The 22,960-nt window shown below is 42.2% G+C and overlaps 1 protein-coding gene across 4 annotated transcripts in view; it reads right to left on the bottom strand.

The window, feature by feature from the left end:
- Positions 1-1,218: 1,218 nt before the first annotated feature.
- Positions 1,219-22,960, bottom strand: part of LOC124595725 (gametocyte-specific factor 1 homolog) — a 40,083-nt gene continuing 18,341 nt past the window's right edge. For all 4 annotated transcript variants that reach the window (XM_047134594.1, XM_047134593.1, XM_047134592.1 and 1 more), the window contains exon 3: positions 1,219-2,798. In XM_047134594.1, the coding sequence (XP_046990550.1) occupies positions 2,454-2,798 (345 nt within the window). In that variant the 3' untranslated portion in view covers positions 1,219-2,453. The remainder of the gene's footprint in view (positions 2,799-22,960) is intronic.

Genomic DNA, 22,960 nt, shown 5'->3' with positions numbered 1-22,960 from the left:
GATGTGGGAAACTTCATTCTTTATATGTAACTGAAGAGCAATTTGGATGCGGTTCCAAAATTTGTACAAAGATTTTTGATGTTTCACATCCAATTTTAAGCAAATTTATGCATGAAATGCAACAAAAACTTGGAACAAAATTAAAACTAAGAACTTTAGTTCTGTTTTGAGAGAATTTCACAGAAATGCCAAAATATTCTTGTCATGGAAGCTTTAAAGCAACATTTACACTGAGCTTGAAATAGGTTTTGCAGCAATGTTCGCAACATTGTTTGCAGCTGCTATCACTACATAAATGTTTTCAAGCTGTTGCAGACATAAAAACAGTGACCCATGGCTGTGTTGGTACAGATCAAAGGATATTGTTTCTGGCCTGCTACCACTAAATGCCACTGTATGGTGCCAGTACTTATTTTATAACAAACTTCGTGAATTCTTGTAGCAGACTGTAATAATTGTGTTGCCTCGGAGAGCGACATGTTCAAATAACTATCGTGTCAAGACAACGGATATTTTATTTAATTACACTGAAGCACATGGAGTGCCTTTGGAACTGAAAATGCAGACTACATAAATTCCAAGTTAAAACAAGGCTCCATACAGAAAATCATGGCAGCAGTGGAGTATAAAACACACTGAGGTCACTGCTGACAACAAGTATAGATGAATTGTGAATGGTCATCTTTCAGTACAATAATGTATAAAAGAATGAAGAAATCTTCAGTGAGCCTGGATGCAACAGAGGGATCGACAACATCTGCAGATCCCCTATCTCATTTGTTCGTATCAATTTTAACACTCCTGTGCAAGAGGTGGTAGCTATTGCTAATGAATAGTATATTAATAATGCACTGCAAGTATTCAATATATAATACAGAAATCCTTTACACACTGCAGGAATTATTTGAGATATTGCTGCTTTTGAAATATATAATAAATTTACAAGGCTTTGTAAGGAATCTCTTACAACAAAAAACTGCGGCACAGAAACTGCTTTCCTGAAAACTGTCTTTGTACAAAGTTGCTCCCTCAAGTTCAACGCAATTTAAAAATCTTGCAGTGACATCCTGCTGAAGTTACAAGAAGCAGTGTCTTTTCCACATTCAGCTCGTGCAACATCATTTCTGCTATTTCCACTATATTATGTTTTCGTCCAACACAATGACTATGCCTTTTGTTTTTGTCTGCTTATATTGTCAAATATTAAAACTGCAGCACTATATATCATTAATTCATTCTCTTTGCTGGACATAACATAGTACATGATAAGAATACATAATATGACATCTTTGCTCCCAGCTTCAGTGCATCAGACAACGTGAATACGTACGCAAAAGTCATTGACATTAGTGCAAACAGGATACAAACAACAAATACAACTGCAATCATATTGAAGCCTATCAGACTATGTTGTGAACATAACATGTTTTTAAAATCAGTGGAAATGTGGGTTTAGAAATCATTTGCGCAACTGATTTTTATAATTTTAATGGTTATTCTAAACACAATAACATCAATTACAATGACACAGAAATCTTGTTTTAAAGTGTCTCTCCCCCCCCCCCCCCCCCCAAAAAAAGCTAAATATGGATTCTTGGCTAAATTTTTAGTAGCCATGTTATCTGAACACACATTGTAGAAAACATGAAGCGTCTTCGTTTATTTTCTCTCCTACAGCTCACATTCAATTACTTAACAATTAAAGTCATTTCCTTCCTGTTTCAGCTAACAATTCTTTCACTGAACATCAGTTTGCTATCTACAAAAAATGTGACAACTTAAGTACATTCCTCATTATATATCCCTTTACACAACCACACCTTGTTTATATAAATCCATTACAATGTGTGCCAACAACTGTGAGGAAACAATTACAATATCTCCCTCATTTCACTGAGAAATTAGAACATTTTCACACATTTAATCACCGGGATAGTACTAGTGGAACTAAAGCACACAAAAAAATATTATGCACGATGTGAGATGAAGGAGACAGAACAGAGGTATACCACTACTGAAAACAGAACATTAATTATGTTATCTTACATCCTGGAAATATCGGTGTGCATGTATTTGCAAAGTAATAAAAAGATAAAATTACTTGATATTACTTCCAATATATAATTAAAATTATATTTCCCATTAATGAAATATACACTGTTCTAAATTGCACATGACATAAAATAATAAAAAATCTCAGAAACACCTCTCCACAAGCAAGTAGACGTGACTTAAAACTTTTTGTAATTTCATTTGGCGTAACTGCCTTTGAAATTTAAGTTACAAGAAAAAGAGTTAATTCTTTATGTAACTGTGTGTCAAGTTCAAATAATATTTCCAGCATATGCAAGGTCTCATCACAGCCAGAACCCTACTACACTCTGATCCATTTATATTTACAAGACAAGACTTCGAATTTTCTGAGCTGACAGAACATTGGTAACTTTTTAATTTTACACAGTCCTTTTTATCAATGCACTACCACGACCAAGTGGTCGACCCAATGAAAGTCCTCCCATTGAGGCCACTACTTCATCTGGTATATCTTGCTGAGCAGATGAGGTTGAGATGTCTTTTGACCGGTTCGAAAGAACTCCCTGGAGTGCCAGAGAACGAGTTTTCGGCTCACGTGGACGGATTGTACTATCACTTGCAATTGAAGCAGGTGAACTGCATTCAGAGGGTGTTTTTGTGCTTGCTGAAGATGATGGTCTTGAATCGCTATGTTGAGCTAATTCCTCTTGCAAACGCATGCGTTGCTGCTTTCTGAATTCCTTTGCTTCAGATTTTGTTGCTCCCTGCAATGAAAATCATTTCAACATATTTTTACAATTGATACATGAATTAAGATATATGTATTGGCACACCTTATACACTGTGTTCAATAATACATTAATGCATAATAAAGACTTCTCAATGTTGCAAAGGGATCTGACTAAATACAGCTTTACACTGGAACATGTGTCCATAAACAAACCCCTTCACTGCTTCTAGAAGTTTGTCTTGTAGAACTCTTTCAGTTTATAAATGTTGCCATATTTCCTTTTCTCCAAATTAAGAATTTTTTTCCATTAATTATTCCAACAACACCTCCAACTTCATTATAACCATACAAAAGTTTTAGCACTATTTTCAATCATTAAACATTAATTCAGCAATGCATTAAAAATCTCACTGAAAGCAGCAGTAATTAACACAAGGAGGGGTGGGGTGGGGGTTGAGATAGTTTTATGCTTCTTCCAATGAACCTCTTGTCTACTACAGCCATTTAGTAAAAATGTGCATGGATAGTGAAAGATGTTAACCAATTTTGGCACTTAACAACAGTTTCATCCCAGTACAATGGGTAACTTTTGGAAGATATACCAGATTACTAGTTGAAGTGTGTATTTACTTCCAGGCAGCCCTTTATAATTCCAAACCATTGTCCAGTAAATGAAATTTGTGCTTAGGCGAACCTTTTGTTAAGACTTTGTAAGAAACACAATACAGAATTCATTCTTAAGTAGGCATATCAGAAACTAAATCCATCCAGCATTCCTCAAGGTTTGATACTGTTTACAATAAACACTGCCCTGACTAAAGTGAAGCACCCCAGAACAGGAAGGAGAAACTTCAGAGGTTGAGAGGGTATAAGTGATGTTATTTCCGTGATTACAAGTCCAAATCAAATTTACAAAGAACCTGACAGTATCTGCGCACTTTTCAGTATGACTTTGCATCCCCTATGCCCTGAATGCACGCACATATTTGGTTTGGAAGGGTGACAGACCTATTGTATCTTGGGAGACAAACTGGCCCACAACTCTTTAACTGGTCCAAGATATCTTTGACATTGGAAATGGGAGAGACGAGACATTCTAATTGGCTCCACACATGGTCCACTTGGGCAGATCCAGGGATCTTGCTGGCCAGAAGAGTACCTAAAAGTCACAAGCAGGTCATAAACGCATGTGCCATGTGTGCATGAGCCTTGTCCTTTTGAGAAATGGCACCACAATACTGTCACATGAGAGGTAACATGAGGATACTGGATGTCCATGTCTTACCATTGTGCCATCAGAGTTGCCTCAATAACTACTAGTAATGACTGAAGCCATACCGAATAGCTCCTCAAACCATGACCAACACCAAAACATTAGAAGAATGGGACTTCTCCCTGTATCACAGCCATACTCACTGAGAACGGTGATCCAGGGTAGGGCAGAACCACAATTTATTGCTGAATATAACAACGCCAGTCATCAGCAATCCATGCTTTCCAGTCACAGAACCACTCCAAATGGTGTCAACAGCAGCCTACACTAGTAGGCCTGGTAACATCACTATACACATACAAGCCTGAACATTATGACCACCTGTTTAACAGTTTCTTTGTCCATCTTTGGAACACAATACAGTGCTGATTCTGTCTATCACCTGTTCTAAAATTTGATCGTAGTTTTGTGGAGGTAATCCAGAAGGGTTCTCTCAGATTCACATCAGGTGACTCTGGTGGCCAAGCCATCAACTTGATTTCACTATCATGCTCTTCAAACCACAGAAGTAAGATTCTGGCCTTGAGACACAGGCATTTTTATGCTGAAAGATGACATTACCATCAGAGGAGACTAAGCATGAAGGGATGCAGGTGGTTTGCAACTGTCAGCGTGTCTTCGATTACTACTACTGGTCCCATGCGAGTGCAGGTGGTGTCTCCCATAGCATAATACTGCTCCCACTAGCCTGCATTCATGACACATTGCACGTTTTGAGCCACCATTCACCTCGGTGACGGCGTTTGTGGAGACAACCATCCACCTGGTGTAGCAAAAAATATGAGTCACTCAAGAAGCCAAACATTTCCACTGATAAATGGTCAAATCCCGATGGTCCCTTGCCCACTGCAATCTTAATTGGCAATGCCATTGGGTCAGCATGTGAACACACAAGGATTGTCTGCTGCGGAGTTCCACGTTCAACAATGTAAAATGAATGGTGTGCTCCAAAATACCTATGCATGCACTACCACTGTGTTCTTTCGGCAGAGCCCTGACATATCACCATCTATCATACTCTACTGAGAAGACAAGCCTTGAACGCCATATTCTGCGAAGAATCAATGTCAAACCATTTAGTGCCTAATGGTAGTTTCACTGTCCTACCTCTTTCTGTAGATGGTCACAACAGTCGCACGCAGTTGCACATGAACTTTTGACCACCTGAACCATTTTCGAGATACTCATTCACAGGCTCTGCTTAATAACCTGCCCTTTGTCAGAGCCACTTTTCTCAATGGTTTTCCCCATTTGCAGCCCATATCTTTGCTAGCGACATCCCCATCTGTGTATGCTCCACTTACATACTAACCCTACTGTGTCACGAGCCTGCAATTGCCTCCAGGTGGCATCCAACATCACGGTGAGCAGTGATCATCATGTTTTGGCTATTTGGTGTGCACTTATGCCCTCTAGTGGCCATTCTACCTGCCACAGAGAATTCAACTCCAATCACTTAAACATGACCACTATATATATAAAATAGAAGGAAACATTCCACGTGAGAAAAATTATATATAAAAACAAAGATGAGGTGACTTACCGAACGAAAGCGCTGGCAGGTCGATAGACACACAAACAAACACAAACATACACACAAAATTCAAGCTTTCGCAACAAACTGTTGCCTCATCAGGAAAGAGGGAAGGAGAGGGGAAGACGAAAGGAAGTGGGTTTTAAGGGAGAGGGTAAGGAGTCATTCCAATCCCGGGAGCGGAAAGACTTACCTTAGGGGGAAAAAAGGACAGGTATACACTCGCACACACGCACATATCCATCCACACATACAGACACAAGCAGACATATTGTCTTTAAATATGTCTGCTTGTGTCTGTATGTGTGGATGGATATGTGCGTGTGTGCGAGTGTACAGTTATAATAGAGGGAAACATTCCACGTAGGAAAAATATATCTTAAAAACAAAGATGATGTGACTTACCAAATGAAAGTGCTGGCAGGTCGACAGACACACAAACATGCACACAAAATTCAAGCTTTCGCAACAAACTGTTGCCTCATCAGGAAAGAGGGAAGGAGAGGGAAAGACGAAAGGATGTGGGTTTTAAGGGAGAGGGTAAGGAGTCATTCCAATCCCGGGAGCGGAAAGACTTACCTTAGGGGGAAAAAGGGACGGGTATATACTCGCGCGCACGCGCGCGCACACACACACACACACACACACACACACACACACACATATCCATCCACACATATACAGACACAAGCAGACATATTTAAAGACAAAGAGTTTGGGCAGAGATGTCAGTCGAGGCAAAAGTGCAGAAGCAAAGATGTTGTTGAATGACAGGTGAGGTTTGAGTGGCGGCAACTTGTAGCGGAGATTGAGGCCTGGTGGATAACGGGAAGAGAGGATATATTGAAGAGCAAGTTCCCATCTCCGGAGTTCGGATAGGTTGGTGTTAGTGGGAAGTATCCAGATAACCTGGACGGTGTAACACTGCGCCAAGATGTGCTGGCCGTGCACCAAGGCATGTTTAGCCACAGGATGATGCTCATTACCAACAAACACTGTCTGCCTGTGTCCATTCATGCGAATGGACAGTTTGTTGCTGGTCATTCCCACATAGAATGCATCACAGTGTAGGCAGGTCAGTTGGTAGATCACGTGGGTGCTTTCACACGTGGCTCTGCCCTTGATCGTGTACACCTTCCAGGTTACAGGACTGGAGTAGGTGGTGGTGGGAGGGTGCATGGGACAGGTTTTACACCGGGGGCGGTTACAAGGGTAGGAGCCAGAGGGTAGGGAAGGTGGTTTGGGGATTTCATAGGGATGAACTAAGAGGTTACGAAGGTTAGGTGGACGGCGGAAAGACACTCTTGGTGGAGTGGGGAGGATTTCATGAAGGATGGATCTCATTTCAGAGCAGGATTTGAGGAAGTCGTACCCCTGCTGGAGAGCCACATTCAGAATCTGATCCAGTCCCGGAAAGTATCCTGTCACAAGTGGGGCACTTTTGTGGTTCTTCTTTGGGAGGTTCTGGGTTTGAGAGGATGAGGAAGTGGCTCTGGTTATTTGCTTCTGTACCAGGTCGGGAGGGTAGTTGCGGGATGCGAAAACTGTTGTCAGGTTGTTGGTGTAATGCTTCAGGGATTCCGGACTGGAGCAGATTCGTTTGCCACGAAGACCTAGGCTGTAGGGAAGGGACCGTTTGATGTGGAATGGGTGGCAGCTGTCGTAATGGAGGTACTGTTGCTTGTTGGTGGGTTTGATGTGGACGGATGTGTGAAGCTGGCCATTGGACAGGTGGAGGTCAACATCAAGGAAAGTGGCATGGGATTTGGAGTAGGACCAGGTGAATCTGATGGAACCAAAGGAGTTGAGGTTGGAGAGGAAATTCTGGAGTTCTTCTTCACTGTGAGTCCAGATCATGAAGATGTCATCAATAAATCTGTACCAAACTTGGGGTTGGCAGGCCTGGGTAACCAAAAAGGCTTCCTCTAAGCGACCCATGAATAGGTTGGCGTACGAAGGGGCCATCCTGGTACCCTTGGCTGTTCCCTTTAATTGTTGGTATGTCTGGTCTTCAAAAGTGAAGAAGTTGTGGGTCAGGATGAAGCTGGCTAAGGTAATGAGGAAAGAGGTAGGGTGGCAGGCGATCGGCGTGAAAGGAAGTGCTCCATCGCAGCGAGTCCCTGGACGTGCGGGATATTTGTGTATAAGGAAGTGGCATCAATGGTTACAAGGATGGTTTCTGGGGGTAACGGATTGGGTAAGGATTCCAGGCGTTCGAGAAAGTGGTTGGTGTCTTTGATGAAGGATGGGAGACTGCATGTAATGGGTTGAAGGTGTTGATCTACGTAGGCAGAGATACGTTCTGTGGGGGCTTGGTAACCAGCTGCAATGGGGCGGCCGGGATGATTGGGTTTGTGAATTTTAGGAAGAAGGTAGAAGGTAGGGGTGCGGGGTGTCGGTGGGGTCAGGAGGTTGATGGAGTCAGGTGAAAGGTTTTGTAGGGGGCCTAAGGTTCTGAGGATTCCTTGAAGCTCCGCCTGGACATCAGGAATGGGATTACCTTGGCAAACTTTGTATGTGGTGTTGTCTGAAAGCTGACGCAGTCCCTCAGCCACATACTCCCGATGATCAAGTACCATGGTCGTGGAACCCTTGTCCGCCGGAAGAATGACGATGGACCGGTCAGCCTTCAGAACACGGATAGCCTGGGCTTCAGCAGTGGTGATGTTGGAAGTAGGATTAAGGTTTTTTAAGAAGGATTGAGAGGCAAAGCTGGAAGTCAGAAATTCCTGGAAGGTTTGGAGAGGGTGATTTTGAGGAAGAGGAGGTGGGTCCCGCTGTGACGGAGGACGGAACTGTTCCAGGCAGGGTTCAATTTGGATAGTGTCTTGGGGAGTTGGATCATTAGGGGTAGGATTAGGATCATTTTTCTTCGTGGCACAGTGATACTTCCAGCAGAGAGTACGAGTGTAGGACAGTAAATCTTTGACGAGGGCTGTTTGGTTGAATGTGGGAGTGGGGCTGAAGGTGAGGCCTTTGGATAGGACAGAGGTTTCGGATTGGGAGAGAGGTTTGGAGGAAAGGTTAACTACTGAATTAGGGTGTTGTGGTACCAGATTGTGTTGATTGGAATCTTGAGGTTTTGGAGGGAGTGGAGCTGGAAGTGGGAGATTGAGTAGATGGGAGAGACTGGGTTTTTGTGCAATGAGAGGTGGTTGAGGTTTGCTGAAAAGGTTGTGAAGGGTGAGTGAGTTGCCTTTCCGGAGGTGGGAAACCAGGAGATTGGATAGTTTTTTGAGGTGAAGGGTGGCATGCTGTTCTAATTTGCGGTTGGCCTGTAGAAGGTTGCTCTGAATAGCCGGTGTGGATGTGGGAGAGGAAAGATTGAGGACTTTTATTAAGGATAGGAGTTGACGGGTGTGTTCATTGGCTGAGTTGATGTGTAGGTGAAGGATTAGGTGGGTGAGGGCAATGGATTGTTCAGTTTGGAACTGGTATAGGGACTGATGGAAAGAAGGGTTGCAGCCAGAGATGGGAACTTTAAGTGTGAGGCCTTTGGGGGTAATGCCAAATGTCAGACAAGCCTGAGAAAATAAAATATGCGAGCGTAATCTGGATAGGGTGAAAGCATGTTTGCGGAGGGAGTGCAAATAAAACTTAATGGGGTCATTGTGGGGGTGTTGTGAGGGTGACATGGTATTAGAAGTTGGAAAGTTTAACATGAGGTTGAAATGAAAATGAAAGATAAAAATGAAAGATAAAAATGTGCTCCAGTCCGGAATCCCTGAAGCATTACACCAACAACCTGACAACAGCTTTCGCATCCCGCAACTACCCTCCCGACCTGGTACAGAAGCAAATAACCAGAGCCACTTCCTCATCCTCTCAAACCCAGAACCTCCCACAGAAGAACCACAAAAGTGCCCCACTTGTGACAGGATACTTTCCGGGACTGGATCAGATTCTGAATGTGGCTCTCCAGCAGGGGTACGACTTCCTCAAATCCTGCCCTGAAATGAGATCCATCCTTCATGAAATCCTCCCCACTCCACCAAGAGTGTCTTTCCGCCGTCCACCTAACCTTCGTAACCTCTTAGTTCATCCCTATGAAATCCCCAAACCACCTTCCCTACCCTCTGGCTCCTACCCTTGTAACCGCCCCCGGTGTAAAACCTGTCCCATGCACCCTCCCACCACCACCTACTCCAGTCCTGTAACCCGGAAGGTGTACACGATCAAAGGCAGAGCCACGTGTGAAAGCACCCACGTGATCTACCAACTGACCTGCCTACACTGTGATGCATTCTATGTGGGAATGACCAGCAACAAACTGTCCATTCGCATGAATGGACACAGGCAGACAGTGTTTGTTGGTAATGAGCATCATCCTGTGGCTAAACATGCCTTGGTGCACGGCCAGCACATCTTGGCGCAGTGTTACACCGTCCAGGTTATCTGGATACTTCCCACTAACACCAACCTATCCGAACTCCGGAGATGGGAACTTGCTCTTCAATATATCCTCTCTTCCCGTTATCCACCAGGCCTCAATCTCCGCTAATTTCAAGTTGCCGCCACTCATACCTCACCTGTCATTCAACAACATCTTTGCCTCTGCACTTTTGCCTCGACTGACATCTCTGCCCAAACTCTTTGTCTTTAAATATGTCTGCTTGTGTCTGTATATGTGTGGATGGATATGTGTGTGTGTGCGCGTGAGTGTATACCCGTCCCTTTTTCCCCCCTAAGGTAAGTCTTTCCGCTCCCGGGATTGGAATGACTCCTTACCCTCTCCCTTAAAACCCACATCCTTTCATCTTTTCCTCTCCTTCCCTCTTTCCTGATGAGGCAACAGTTTGTTGCGAAAGCTTGAATTTTGTGTGTATGTTTGTGTGTCTGTCGACCTACCAGCACTTTCATTTGGTAAGTAACATCATCTTTGTTTATATACATATAGAAAGAGAGAGAGAGAGAGAGAGAGAGAGAGAGAGAGAGAGAGAGAGAGGAAAAGATCTGGTATCATTTGACTATACTATTAGTGATTGTCAAGGCAATCAGTCAAAACCAAAAAGAAGTGTGTGCCATAAGGAATTTAAGGTGAAATACTCACTTCAATCTTGTCATGGGGCATGGGAAAAGAATGTAACAGTTCCGTTTGCTTCAAAGATGATCACTTACAAAACTTAATTCAACCAATCCTTGAGCATTTTTACCATGTGGGCTCCATGAAATAATGGCAGAGTGATTACCTTTAATTTCAGTTTAGATTTTGCTGCCTGTTTTGTATAAACTGGAGAGAAAAGTTCTTTGCAAGTTCCACAGGACACTGACGAGCATTTCAATGGCACTCTTTAGCTGATTAAAGATGACTGTATAATTACTGCTGTGTTTTTTGTTACATGTTTCAGGTGGAAAGTGTGTGCACTCTAGCAGACAATACAAGGTGGAATCCAACATTTTCGGGACTGGTGCTGCCATCTGGAATGTAGGCGTAGTAGGCCTTTGCACCACTAGATGGCGAGAGCTGCTTATCTAATGAGTCAGTGTACAGAGTGGCATTCAGCTGGGAGGACGTGTAGCATGTCCACAGTGATTTCCGTAACACACTGTGTTTGGTGTGTGGCGATTTTACAACGGATCCGCGAACAGAACAGCAAGTGTGTATCAAATTCTGTGCGAATCTCTGAGACCCTTGCAATGATTCAACAAGTGTTTGGGGGACAGAGCATGAGCCGTACGCACGTGTGAGTGGCATGACAGGTTCAGTGCCAGCCGTACAGACGTCAAAGATGATGCTCACACTGGAAAGACCATTAGCCGCACAACGCCAGGACATTGTTGCCAAACTTCAACAACTGGTTCGTGCGGATCGACGGTGAACCTTTCAAGACCTTGTGGATGAAGTGGGTATTGGTTATGGGGACATGTCAATGAATGTTGACTGATAAATTGGGCATGCGTCTTGTCACCGCAAAATTTGTGCCAAGGATTTCGACTGCCAATTAGAAGGCACAATGTGTTGAAGTGTGCATGGACCTTCGGCAGACCACATCTGACGATCCAACCTTCCTGTCATGGGTTATCACCGATGAGAGCTGGATTTATGGCTATGACCCAGAGAGAAAGCAACAATCATCCCAGTGCAAGAGCCTGGGCTCCCAAGACCCAAAAAAGTGAGACAGGTGAAGAGCAAAGTGAAGAGCATGATCATTGATTTCTTTGATACCAAGGGAATTGTGCACAAAGAGTTTGTCCCATCCAACCAAACAGTGAATTCCGCTTACTACTGTGATGTTTGGCGACGGCTCCGTGAAAACATGCAGTGACGACAGCCTTTGTTGTCAAGGAAACTGGCTGCTGCATCATGACAATGCACCCTCACACACGTCATTGCTCACCAGGACCTTTTCGGCAAAAAACATGGCGGTTTTACCCCACCCACCATACTTGCCAGATTTGGTACCTTGCAACTTTGCACTATTCCCAAAACAAACTCAAGTTGAACTCTAGAGGGAATTCAAGAAGTATCACTGGTGGTGATAAACACTCTCAAAAAAACAAGACTTCCAGAAAACGTTTGACCAGTGGCAGAAGCACTGGGACCCATGTGTGTGTGCAGATGGGAACTACTTCTAGGATGACAGCACCAGTCCCGAAAATTTTGGATAGCACCTCATAGTTAATTGCAACAGGACTTAAAAATATTATTTTGTCAGACAAGACACAAAAAACACCTCTAATTTTCTCTTTTCAACACCAACTTTACAGAGGATCTTCAACAGTGCCATAGGGCTGATTTTGCTGAATACAATGAAACAAGCTTGTAAGATTTTGGCACTGCAAATACATAGCTTCACCCTGTTTTTGAAGCTTTCTGCATAGTTTGTAATATTCAGATCTCAGACTTTATATTATGATGAAATGCACAACAGTTGACGCAATGGGAAAAATATGGCTGTTTTCTTTCCCAGGAAAGTAGATGCAGCAGAACCAACAGGCCTACGAGCAGTGATAAGTAGGATGATTGGCTTTCAGATACTCTGGAGAAACAGTGTGTAGCGTGGAGTGCAGGCAGGCAGTACCACTGTGCCAGAGCTGGAGGGAGCAGTTCACCTTCCCCACCCATCCACCCTCTATAACACTGCAACAGTGGGACTTTTTTATTACAATAATCAATTGTGATTACAAAATCCATCCATTTCATTGTCTGCAAGTTGCGACAGAAATGAGTAACCACCTTAAGTTCTTTACTCAGTGATCTCTAAATGGTGCATTCCACAAACTCATGAGCCACGGTGATGAATGCACTACATTCACAACTGGATTAAGGCACCCTATTTTTTCTTTTTACAGGAAAGAAGTGTGTGTGTCTCATGTGGTCGCCAGAGCCCAATGGATTATTCTCAGAAGGTTCTTCTAGAAGTACTCCATTCAGCTTGGGTTTCATTAATCTCATTTTGTTGAGGGTAGTTGTGGATTTCCTTCCACCAATAATTTTAAATTATGGCACCTCAGTGTCAGATATTTCAATGACTAACCTTTCTTTAGTCTTAGCTTGCTTGGCCTTCCAATCTGCCACCTTATTTCCCTGTATACACGCAATTTGGTGTACAAATAAAAGGGACCGAGATGAAGCTCTGTTAACTAGTCTTGGAAGTTGGATGCCAGCATGTTACGCGAGAATTGCAACATAATAGTAACCTCACTCTCCCGACTACTGGTGCACTGCATGGCCTGGGTGATGGATTGCAGTTCAGCAGTAAATACGCAACACTCATTACGTAGGAATCTCTTTCCATACCCTCTGGGGTAAATGATTTCAAAGAAAACTCTGCAGTCACTTTGTGTGTCATAAATGAGAAAGTCATTGGAGCAATAGTCATCTTAAAGCCATGGGACAGGACTACACATCACAGGGAGCAATACTCACCATGGAGGTACTGAAAGACGACCCCAGTGCACTTGCAGTGAAACTTCACAGTCATTTCTGAAAGTTTCTATTTACTTATTTATTTCATTCAAGGATCACCTCGTACCGCTATAGCTGCTATCAAAACAATACAATAAAAATCAATAGCTCAAAATATAAGACATTATTACTTAAGTATGCTCTATAAGATTCAAGGTCTGCTCTTGACTGGTTCATTTGGGCATCTGGTGGATTGTTACCCCCATCATTTATGGGCAATTTCTGTTATTGACTTTTTGCACTGGGAACTCAGCCTGTGCCATCAAGACTGCTGAGGTTCATACAAAATGATCGAGTCGCCAGTCTCCCACCATTGTAACGAACTGGGGCAAGCTTACTTCAGACTGACGCTGCTTCAGATCCATATGAAATTTAACCACAGTCCAAGTGGGACAGTATTAATGATGTGTGTAGAGCATAATAATTACAGTTGGTGTAATGACACAGCCACATAAGAACAAGGAGGAGACTCAAAAAGCAGTGTCATTCAACAGATTCTAATAATTAGTTGCTGAATTGTAACTTGGAGATAGAATGTACTAGCCTGAGTCTACAGTAGTGCACAACTCTGTTTCCGGTGGAAAGAATTCAAAGCCATGTTTTACCCTCTTTGGTTCCCAGATATCACATATTATACCTCACTTTCAAAATGTTTCACGCAGCTAAGAGTGCATATTTGTCACTGGAACCAACAATGTCACAAGCTTTACTTCATGCAGAACATGACTGCTAATTGTTGCAAATGTTACCACTTTCGCATGAGACATCAGGATAGTGAAAGAGCGTGCAAGCTGCCCCATGCTGCTAGCAGAAATAAAGGTAAATAAAATATTATTTCTTCTGTTTTGGAAGAGGTTTCAGATTACTGAAGTTCATTCAAGTTGTGTCGTGGAATTGAAATACAATTCTTTATGGCTTTCATAGGACAAAAATGTGAAAGTATCACATTTGATACTAATGTTATTTAACATGGCAACTGACGATGGTTTGCTTTCACTCCTAGGCCTACAGACAATGCAATTTCGGCTCTAATACATCAAACAGACCCAAAACACTGATTTTTAGTTTGAAGATACACAAGACAAATTTGAAATAAGTATGTGACTGTTTCAGGAAAATATTAACTCTTCTTGGGGAATTTCAAATAAGGACTCTTAGGCAAATGCTCTGAAATTTTAAACCAGTCGGGACAAGAAACGAACAGGATTCTTACAAGCAAATGGATATGCAAGTTTTAACCTTTTCTAGCAAAGTTTATTTAATAATGAGGAACTAAAATGCTGAGATAATGGATTGTATAAATTACAGTCTTTTTTCTTTTCTCTCAAGCAGATTTTCACCAACCCTAATTCCTACACCACAACCAGTGTCTAATTACAATCTTCAGAAGCCATTTGAGCACTTTCTAGACTGTCTACATTTTTTTTGCAAATTAGCCAAATTTACTAATTTAATGGGTTTAGAACATCCAGGAAAATCATTTTATAGCAATGTAGAAGAAGTGAAAACTTTCTTTTCACAGTACATTTACACAATACTAATTGTTTATCTACATCTGCTAATAGTTTGGGCTCAAGTAGCAAGAATTTTGAAATAGCAGACATTTACAGAAACAGATTCTTCCTTTTTCAAACCAACCTGAAAGTAGTAAACGGTAACACTATCTCAACAGGATAAATAATCTGATCACTTCTGGAAGGTGAAACTTACGCTAAGTATGGTTTGAAAATCTTGGTTGAAAATCTCATGATCTACAAACATCTGTACTGACAAACAAATGATCCCCTTCCAGGAGCTATGAGATAGTATACCAAAGGCAAACTAAATCCTGTTGGAATAAAGATTTTTGTAATGGCATCTTGAAATGGTGTACTCTAGGACTTTATTGAGTATCAGTGGAAAGGATGATATTCTGAGAGCACAGTTAATTCCGTTCCACAAAACACAGACATTGGAGAGAAGACAGTGTTGAAGATATGTGACAGCTCCTGCAAGGTTATGACTAACATATTTTACCTTGATCCCTTTATTTTATTAAGTCTTGCACAGAAATATTACTAATTTTTTACTATCGAATATGACTACAGATATTGTTTCTGAGAGATTCTGCTATAAAGAGGGCTGGAAGAGGCAGCCATGATCAGATGGTTCAGTATAATGAAAAATTTGCCATAATTACGTGATCTGGTAATAGGACATTTCTGGCTTCAACTAAGTTTGCTTTTGAACCCAAGGATAAATGTACACAATAGTGTAAAAAAGTGCAGAAAGAGACTGGCCATCCATTGTCCCTCAATACAACACTAACATGGCAGACGATAGCTTAGATCGAGTAATAAGTACATATGTGAGCAGAACCAAAACAAAGCAGCGGGCAATAAACAGTTTCACTTCAGAGTGAATGTGGCTGAACATAATCCAAAACAAACACATTTCCCCCATAGTTGAGAATACCCTCTGAACGGGTCTTGTAGGCCCAACAGTACCAACTGGCTTCCGTGTCATCCTTAGGCTTCAGCAGATGCAGATACAGAGGGGCAAATTGCTTCAGACAATTTCATGCACAGCTGTAATTGAAGTACATATGTATGTATGACCATAATATAACATAAGAACAATAGTATAATATATTATACTTCCCATCAGCCCCTTCCGGCCACAATAAAAAATTTTTGAACATTGCACATGTCTTGTACCTCCTAGCCAATAAAACTGCAAGTTTTGTTTTAATGCCATTTTGCACATCACTATGGGTCTAAAGAGAGTGGGATGGCTCCCTGGGGCTGGCATTTGGTGACATGCAGTGATATGACACTGTGGTGGAAGCAGATGTGATGAGAAGACGAGACCATGAGGCTCTTAGCACGTATGAGCCTGTCAATTGGTTTAGCACAGATCATGACAGGAATGATCCGTGACAATCCATTCTCTTGCATATGTTGTATGTTGAAGGGCAGTCCCATTTGGGCATGGGAAAACTGTAGAGATGTTCTTCCTGGCGATCAACAGGAGGCCTCAGAAACATTATCTATTTAGCGTGGAAAGGATGTTGCCAGATGGTTTATGTTTTCTGTACAGTGTGTCCATAATCAAGTTCCAGTTTCGAAACAGTGTAGAAAGTGAACCATTGCTCAGAATGATGTCAAAATTGAAAATTATATTACTGGCTCAGAGGGAAACATCATAGAAAAAAAAAAATTGAAGAAAATTTCACCTGGCTGGCACTGTCAACATAAAAGGGGTTGGCTACAAATGACAGATGAATCGCAATCTGACATGTTTGAGCTGCACATTACATCATCTGTACTGTTCAATGTGCATGACTGCACAAGTTCGGCACTCAATAGTTGTGTCACTGTTAGGTAAGCCAATTCGCCACAGCAAGGTCATACCACATCAAAAGGGAAAATTTAGTTTTTAATTGTCCTGAGGCCAAAATCCATATAAAAAGCAAAATTAGATCAGTTTTTAACTCTCCTGAGACCAAACACCACATGAGAAAGAATTGACATTGGTTTCAAATTGTCATGAGAATAGTGCAAGACATATGCAATATGCTATCCAGCATTTTCAGCCACTAGTTGAAATCGAGAAACAGCATGTTCCACAACAGATCCAAGTGTCTAGAGGTCACATTCAGAATTAGTTGCACAATGCATACCTCCAATTCAGCTACATTTGTAATTGGAGCACTGAACACAAGCCTGAAGTTACACAGCTCAATATCAGGTGATCTCAATAGCAAGGTGTAGGGAAATGACTGCTGATAATTCTAGCATTTCCAAAATACCGTTGCAGCAGCCACTTCACTGGCTGTGCAATGTGTGGAAGAGAGCTGTCTCGCATGACAATGAGCCTACCCACACATCCGTGTTGTTGAAAGGTTGGAATGACAACTGTGCACAAAACTCTCTTAACATTTACCAGTGACACTAGAGATAGAAAGACCCACATGACTCAACTCCTCAAAAAAAATACAGCCTTACAATAAATGATGCCATCAGTCTGCATCGCACAATCAACTCCGCAGAATGAAGTGGTAACAAATTGGTGTGTGCCCCGATTTTCTGTTGCCCATAGTCTGCAGTTCTGTGTATTGACATGTTCTTGGAAATAGAAATGGACTTAGTCTGTCCACAGAATGTTCCGTGACCATTCATTGCTACCTTCCATAAGAGCAAGAAATTCCACAGCAAATATTTCTTTAGCATTCATGTCAGCAGGAAGCAACTCCTGAACATGAGTGATTTTGTATGGATAGCAATGCACAATGTTTCGTAAGATTTTATGTGCTGAGCTCACAGGCATGTCCAACATTTGGGCAATTCCCCATGTACTGCATGTTTGCACAACACAAGTTAAGCCATCCTGCAATCCTGTGACCATATCTTTGACAGATGTTTGATTTACTGCTTTCCTTCCTCTGCCAAACTGCACTTCAAAAGAACCTGTCTTCGAATTCTGTAATATTTTCTTCAGACCCTTAGCAGACATCAGGCCATGCCTTTTTTCATACCCTCGAGTGACTGGAACTCATGCAGGGCTACTGGAACACTAGCACACAATCACACTTCTTGTGAAAGAGCTTTACCAGTAGTCCAAGATCCCTCCAACAGACAGTCATGCTGGACACCTGACGCCAAACGAGTAACTGCCATGTGCTGCGCATCTACTGATATGAATACTGTGATGCTTACAGAGCCAGCTATTGGTCAAATTTTCGTTAATTTTTGTTTAATGTCTCTTCGGGCAACGGCCTTGCCGCAGTGGATACACCGGTTCCCGTGAGATCACCGAAGTTAAGCGCTGTCAGGTGTGGTCGGCACTTGGATGGGTGACCATCCAGCCACCATGCGCTGTTGCCATTTTTCGGGGTGCACTCAGCCTCGTGATGCCAATTGAGGAGCTGCTCGACCAAATAGTAGCGGCTCTGGTCAAAGAAAATCATCATAATGACCGGGAGAGTGGTGCGCTGACCACATGCCCCTCCTATTCGAATCCTCAACTGAGGGTGATACGGCGGTCGGATGGTCCCGATGGGCCACTTGTGGCCTGAAGACAGAGCGCCATGACAATAATATGCTGTTCAAATATGACGTCATTCTGAGCAGTGGTTCTCTTTCTACAGCGTTTTGAAACTGCAACTTTAATGATGGACACCATGTATATTGAAGAGCATAGCAATTAGGTGAGTGGTGACATACGAAAGCTTATCCAACTGCTGGGTCCAAATGCACCAGGTGGTCAGTGGTAGATCAAAATTAGTGGGAGCTGCATTTTCGTCAAGAAACAAGTAAATGACTCAAAGGAAGATTAGAGTTTAATGTTCCATTAACTGTGAGGTCATTAGAGATGGAGCACAAGCTCGGATTACAAAAGGATGGGGAAGGAAATTTGGCATGCCCTCATCAAACAGAAAATTAAATCTGGATGGCCAGATAAAGATCTGAACAGTCGTTCTCCCACCACAACTAAAAGCAACAGACACGTCACTAGTTAACAGCACTAGCCAGTTTCAGAATGATGCTGTAGGATGGTGATGACAATCCAGCATGGTGTACTCATCATAAAGCAGCCGTCTTGGTTGCTGTTGGAAAGTAATTGTTCTTTATGATGGTATCACTATAAATAAATAAGCGCCACGGATAACTACTTTGCAAAGTAGGATTTTATATAACCTAAGTCCTTGCAACCCAAGTTAATAAAAGCTCATCTTTGTGGAAGCCATCGTCTCTATGTGGGTGAGAAACACATTTCAAATTATCTGAAGATAATGTATTTTTACCCAACCATTGATAGCAGTAAGACAGTAAATTTGGCATATTCTAGGTAGAGATGGTACAGAAATATACTTAACAATGAAAGACTGAAACTGAGTTTAAAATACAATTATGTAAAAAGAATCATTCCCATGGTACCTCCAACAGCAAAGTTAGCTTTTTCCGCCAGATTTTCGAGAGTCAAAATAGCAGTCTGTAACTTCCAATAATCATTTAAGATAACCAGTCTATATCACAAAAAGTGAAAACTGAAAAGCAAACAACATATGCAACTGACAACGTCTACACAATGAGGAAGACTAGGACACAAAGCAGAGGGCTTGTAGTCCATTGTAGTCCACCACTGAAAGCCAAGCTACATTATATACTGCTACCCATTTTTGTTACTACTTCTGAAGGTTAGCGGAGGAAAAAAAAATTCTACAGTTTTGTTACAGTGGTCATAAATATAGAGCAGTAAATGAAAGTCTGCTCACTACAAGAAGTAGCAATGCTCCATAATTAATTGATTCTCACTCAAGAGGAGTATCAATATGCTGGCACTGTATGTGGCATGTGCCGAAACATAGGCCTGTTGCAAATGTCCATTTGTAGAGAAAAAAAAAAAAATGATTTAAAATTGCTAAATGCTTTTGCTGAATTTTAAGGACAGTAAAACATTACTAAAATTATACTGAAAAAAGTTCTCAGAAATGAACATCATGAAAGCACGTCATGCAACTGAAATTCCCAGCTACACACATTCAAAATGCTGAAGTGAATGACAGAGGGTATACATGAATCCATAACATTGCTGATTCTTCTCATTCCAAATGCACGCGGAGCATGAAAGAAATGACTGTTTAAATGCTTCTGGGCACACTGTAGTAAGTTTAATGTTCTCGCATTTTCTACAGGAGAAATATGCAGGAAACGGGGAGGGGGGGGCTGTAGTATACTCCTTAAACCTTCCCTAAATAATGATTCTTGAAACTTTTTAAGTAGGCATTTGCAGAATAGTTTCCACCTATCTTCAGGCATATGTCTATCTATGTTCTTCAACACTGCAATGACATTTTCACTTCCTTGTGAAAATCCAATGTCTTCTGTTAATCCCACCTGGTCCAGGTATCACAAACTGAAGCAGAATTCTTGGATGGGTTATTTAGGATTAGTCGAGCAACAGGAATCATTCGTAACTTCTGGAGGGCAGTGAAGGTTGTCTTCATTCCAAAGCCAGGAAGAACTGAACATACCACAGCCGGGGATATGAGACCAATCTGTCTGTTCTCCTTTCTTCTTGAAACATTATAAAAACTGGTCAATGTGCACATTAGGAAGAGATGGTTCACTACAGTCCCTCCACACACAAACCACATGCATACCAACCAGAAAAAAATCATGTGAAACTGCACTCCACCAACTCGTTTGGAAAGTGGAGGAAGCACTACCCTTTCAGGAAATAGCCCTCTGCATCTTCTTGGACATCGAAGGGGCTTTTAGTAACATTGCCTTTAAATCCATGGTTAAGACAGCAAAGGTACATGGCTTGGAGACCACCATTTGTAGGTAGATTAGAGCCACGCTTAATGGTAGAAAAGTAGAAGCCACCATGATGCAAGAAAAAATGGTAATCAACACCAACAGAGGCTGTCTACAAGGAGGGATCCTGTCCCCTCTATAGCGGAACCTTGTGGTGAATGAACTCTTTGTAGGATTAAAAAAATTGTTCAAATGGCTCTGAGCACTGTGGGACTTAACATCTATGGTCATCAGTCCCCCAGAACTTAGAACTACTTAAACCTAACTAACCTAAGGACAGCACACAACACCCAGTTTTGTAGGATTAAACTCTAAACAGTACTTTCAGCAGGGATATGCAGACAATCTTGTCATAGTACTACTTTGCAAATTTTTAAGTACAGTCAGAGAGCTATGGCACAAGGAGCATTGAACATTGTTCAAAATTGGTGCAGAAAACATGACCTAATGGTCAGCCCTTGGAAGACTGTCGTACCATTTTATGAGGAAGCAGATCCAACACATATGCTGAAATCTGAACCTTCTCGATTAAACTACCAGTGAAGAGGTAGTGAAATATTTAGGGGTAACCCTGGATGAGAAACGACTGTGGACCCATCACTTAAGGAGCACATGTTCCAAGGTGAAAGGTACCCTAATGAGTACCAGGAGAGCTTGTGGTAAAAACTGGGGCTTAAGCCCCAAGAGTATATACTGGATATACACCATGGTAGTAAGACTATGATCACTTATGGGGCTATAGTGTGTTGGAAAAAGGTAGAACAGCAGGTAGCTGCTAAAGTGCAAAGATTGGCCTGCTTAGCCATTACGGGCAGAATTAGTAGCACACCCACTGCTGGGATGGGAACCATGCTGGACATGACCCCATTACACCTGTGGGTAAATATGGAGGCAGCAGCTGGAGCACACAGGTTAAAGACTGACAAAAACTGGAACTCACTGGGGTATCCAGCATCTCACACTAAAATACTGAGTGAGGTAGGCATAGGTACGGTTGAGGGACATGGCGGCCAACTATATAATAACTCCCAGCTGCTTCAACAAGCCTTTCAATCTAGTAATAGGAATTAGAGCTCTGGGATGACGAATTTCGAAATCGTACTGGGGACATAGTCTGGTTCACTGATGGTTCGAAAACAGACCATGGTGTTGGGGCCGGGGTATACGGAGTGCAGCCAAGGCTGGAAAGTGCAATTTCTCTACGGAAGATGGCCATTGTGTTTCAAGCAGAAATATCTGCTATCAGGGTGTGCGTGGAGGAGAATTTGTGGAGGTGCTACAGAGGTCATAGCACTTTCATTCAGTCAGACAGCCAAGCAGCCCTAAAAGCACTGGCAGACTCTGCAACAAGATCAAAGATCGTGGCAGAATGCCATTAAGTCCAGGGGAAAGCAATAGGGAAAAACTAATGTGGGGCCCTGGTCACTGAGGGATTAGTGGTAATGAGCAAGCCAATATGTTGGCCAGGATGGGGCGAAGACACCATTTATTGGACAGGAACCTGTCCTGACGATCGCCAACGCAACAATCGCCAACACAACGATCAAAATAAAGCTACAAGACAGGACAAGGAGACAGCATGTAGAATACTGGGCTAAGGTCCAAATGCAGAAACATGGCAAGGTATTGACGCCGATGCCATGGTCTAAGAAGTCTCTCAATCCTAGGTTTGAGAATGAAACTCATGGTTGGACTGTTGATAGGCCACGAGAATATCAAAAAACACTTACATACAATGGGGATAATAGAAGAAGACCCCAAATGTAGGATGTGTGGTGTGGGAGAGGAAACCTCATCACATTTTATGTTCAAATGCGAAGCATTGGAGATTAAAAGACACAGAGTATTTGGATCAACCAGACCTGAAGAAATTGTGTCTAGCAAATCACTAGTGAAGGATCTCCTTGCACTGTTCAAGAGCATTGGTTGGCTTTACTAGAGACACAGGGAATGATACCACACACTAAACTCTGTTTCAGTGTGGGCAGCAGCGGACTTTATCAACGTTGTTTTTGCTTCCCTGATAAAAACCAAATCAAATCAAGAACTCTATGGCAACTCGGAGCAAGTTGGATGCAATGGCTACAAATAAAAAAAACATTGTACTCTTTATCCATTCAGAGAACTGGTTGGAGCAATGATTTAAATCACCATCAGCACTTGACATGACATACACTAC

This window comes from Schistocerca americana, chromosome 2 (assembly GCF_021461395.2).
Source record: "Schistocerca americana isolate TAMUIC-IGC-003095 chromosome 2, iqSchAmer2.1, whole genome shotgun sequence".
Lineage (NCBI taxonomy): Eukaryota > Metazoa > Arthropoda > Insecta > Orthoptera > Acrididae > Schistocerca > Schistocerca americana.
The sequence above is the reverse complement of the archived record's forward strand: the minus strand, read 5'-3'. Positions and strand labels throughout refer to the sequence as shown.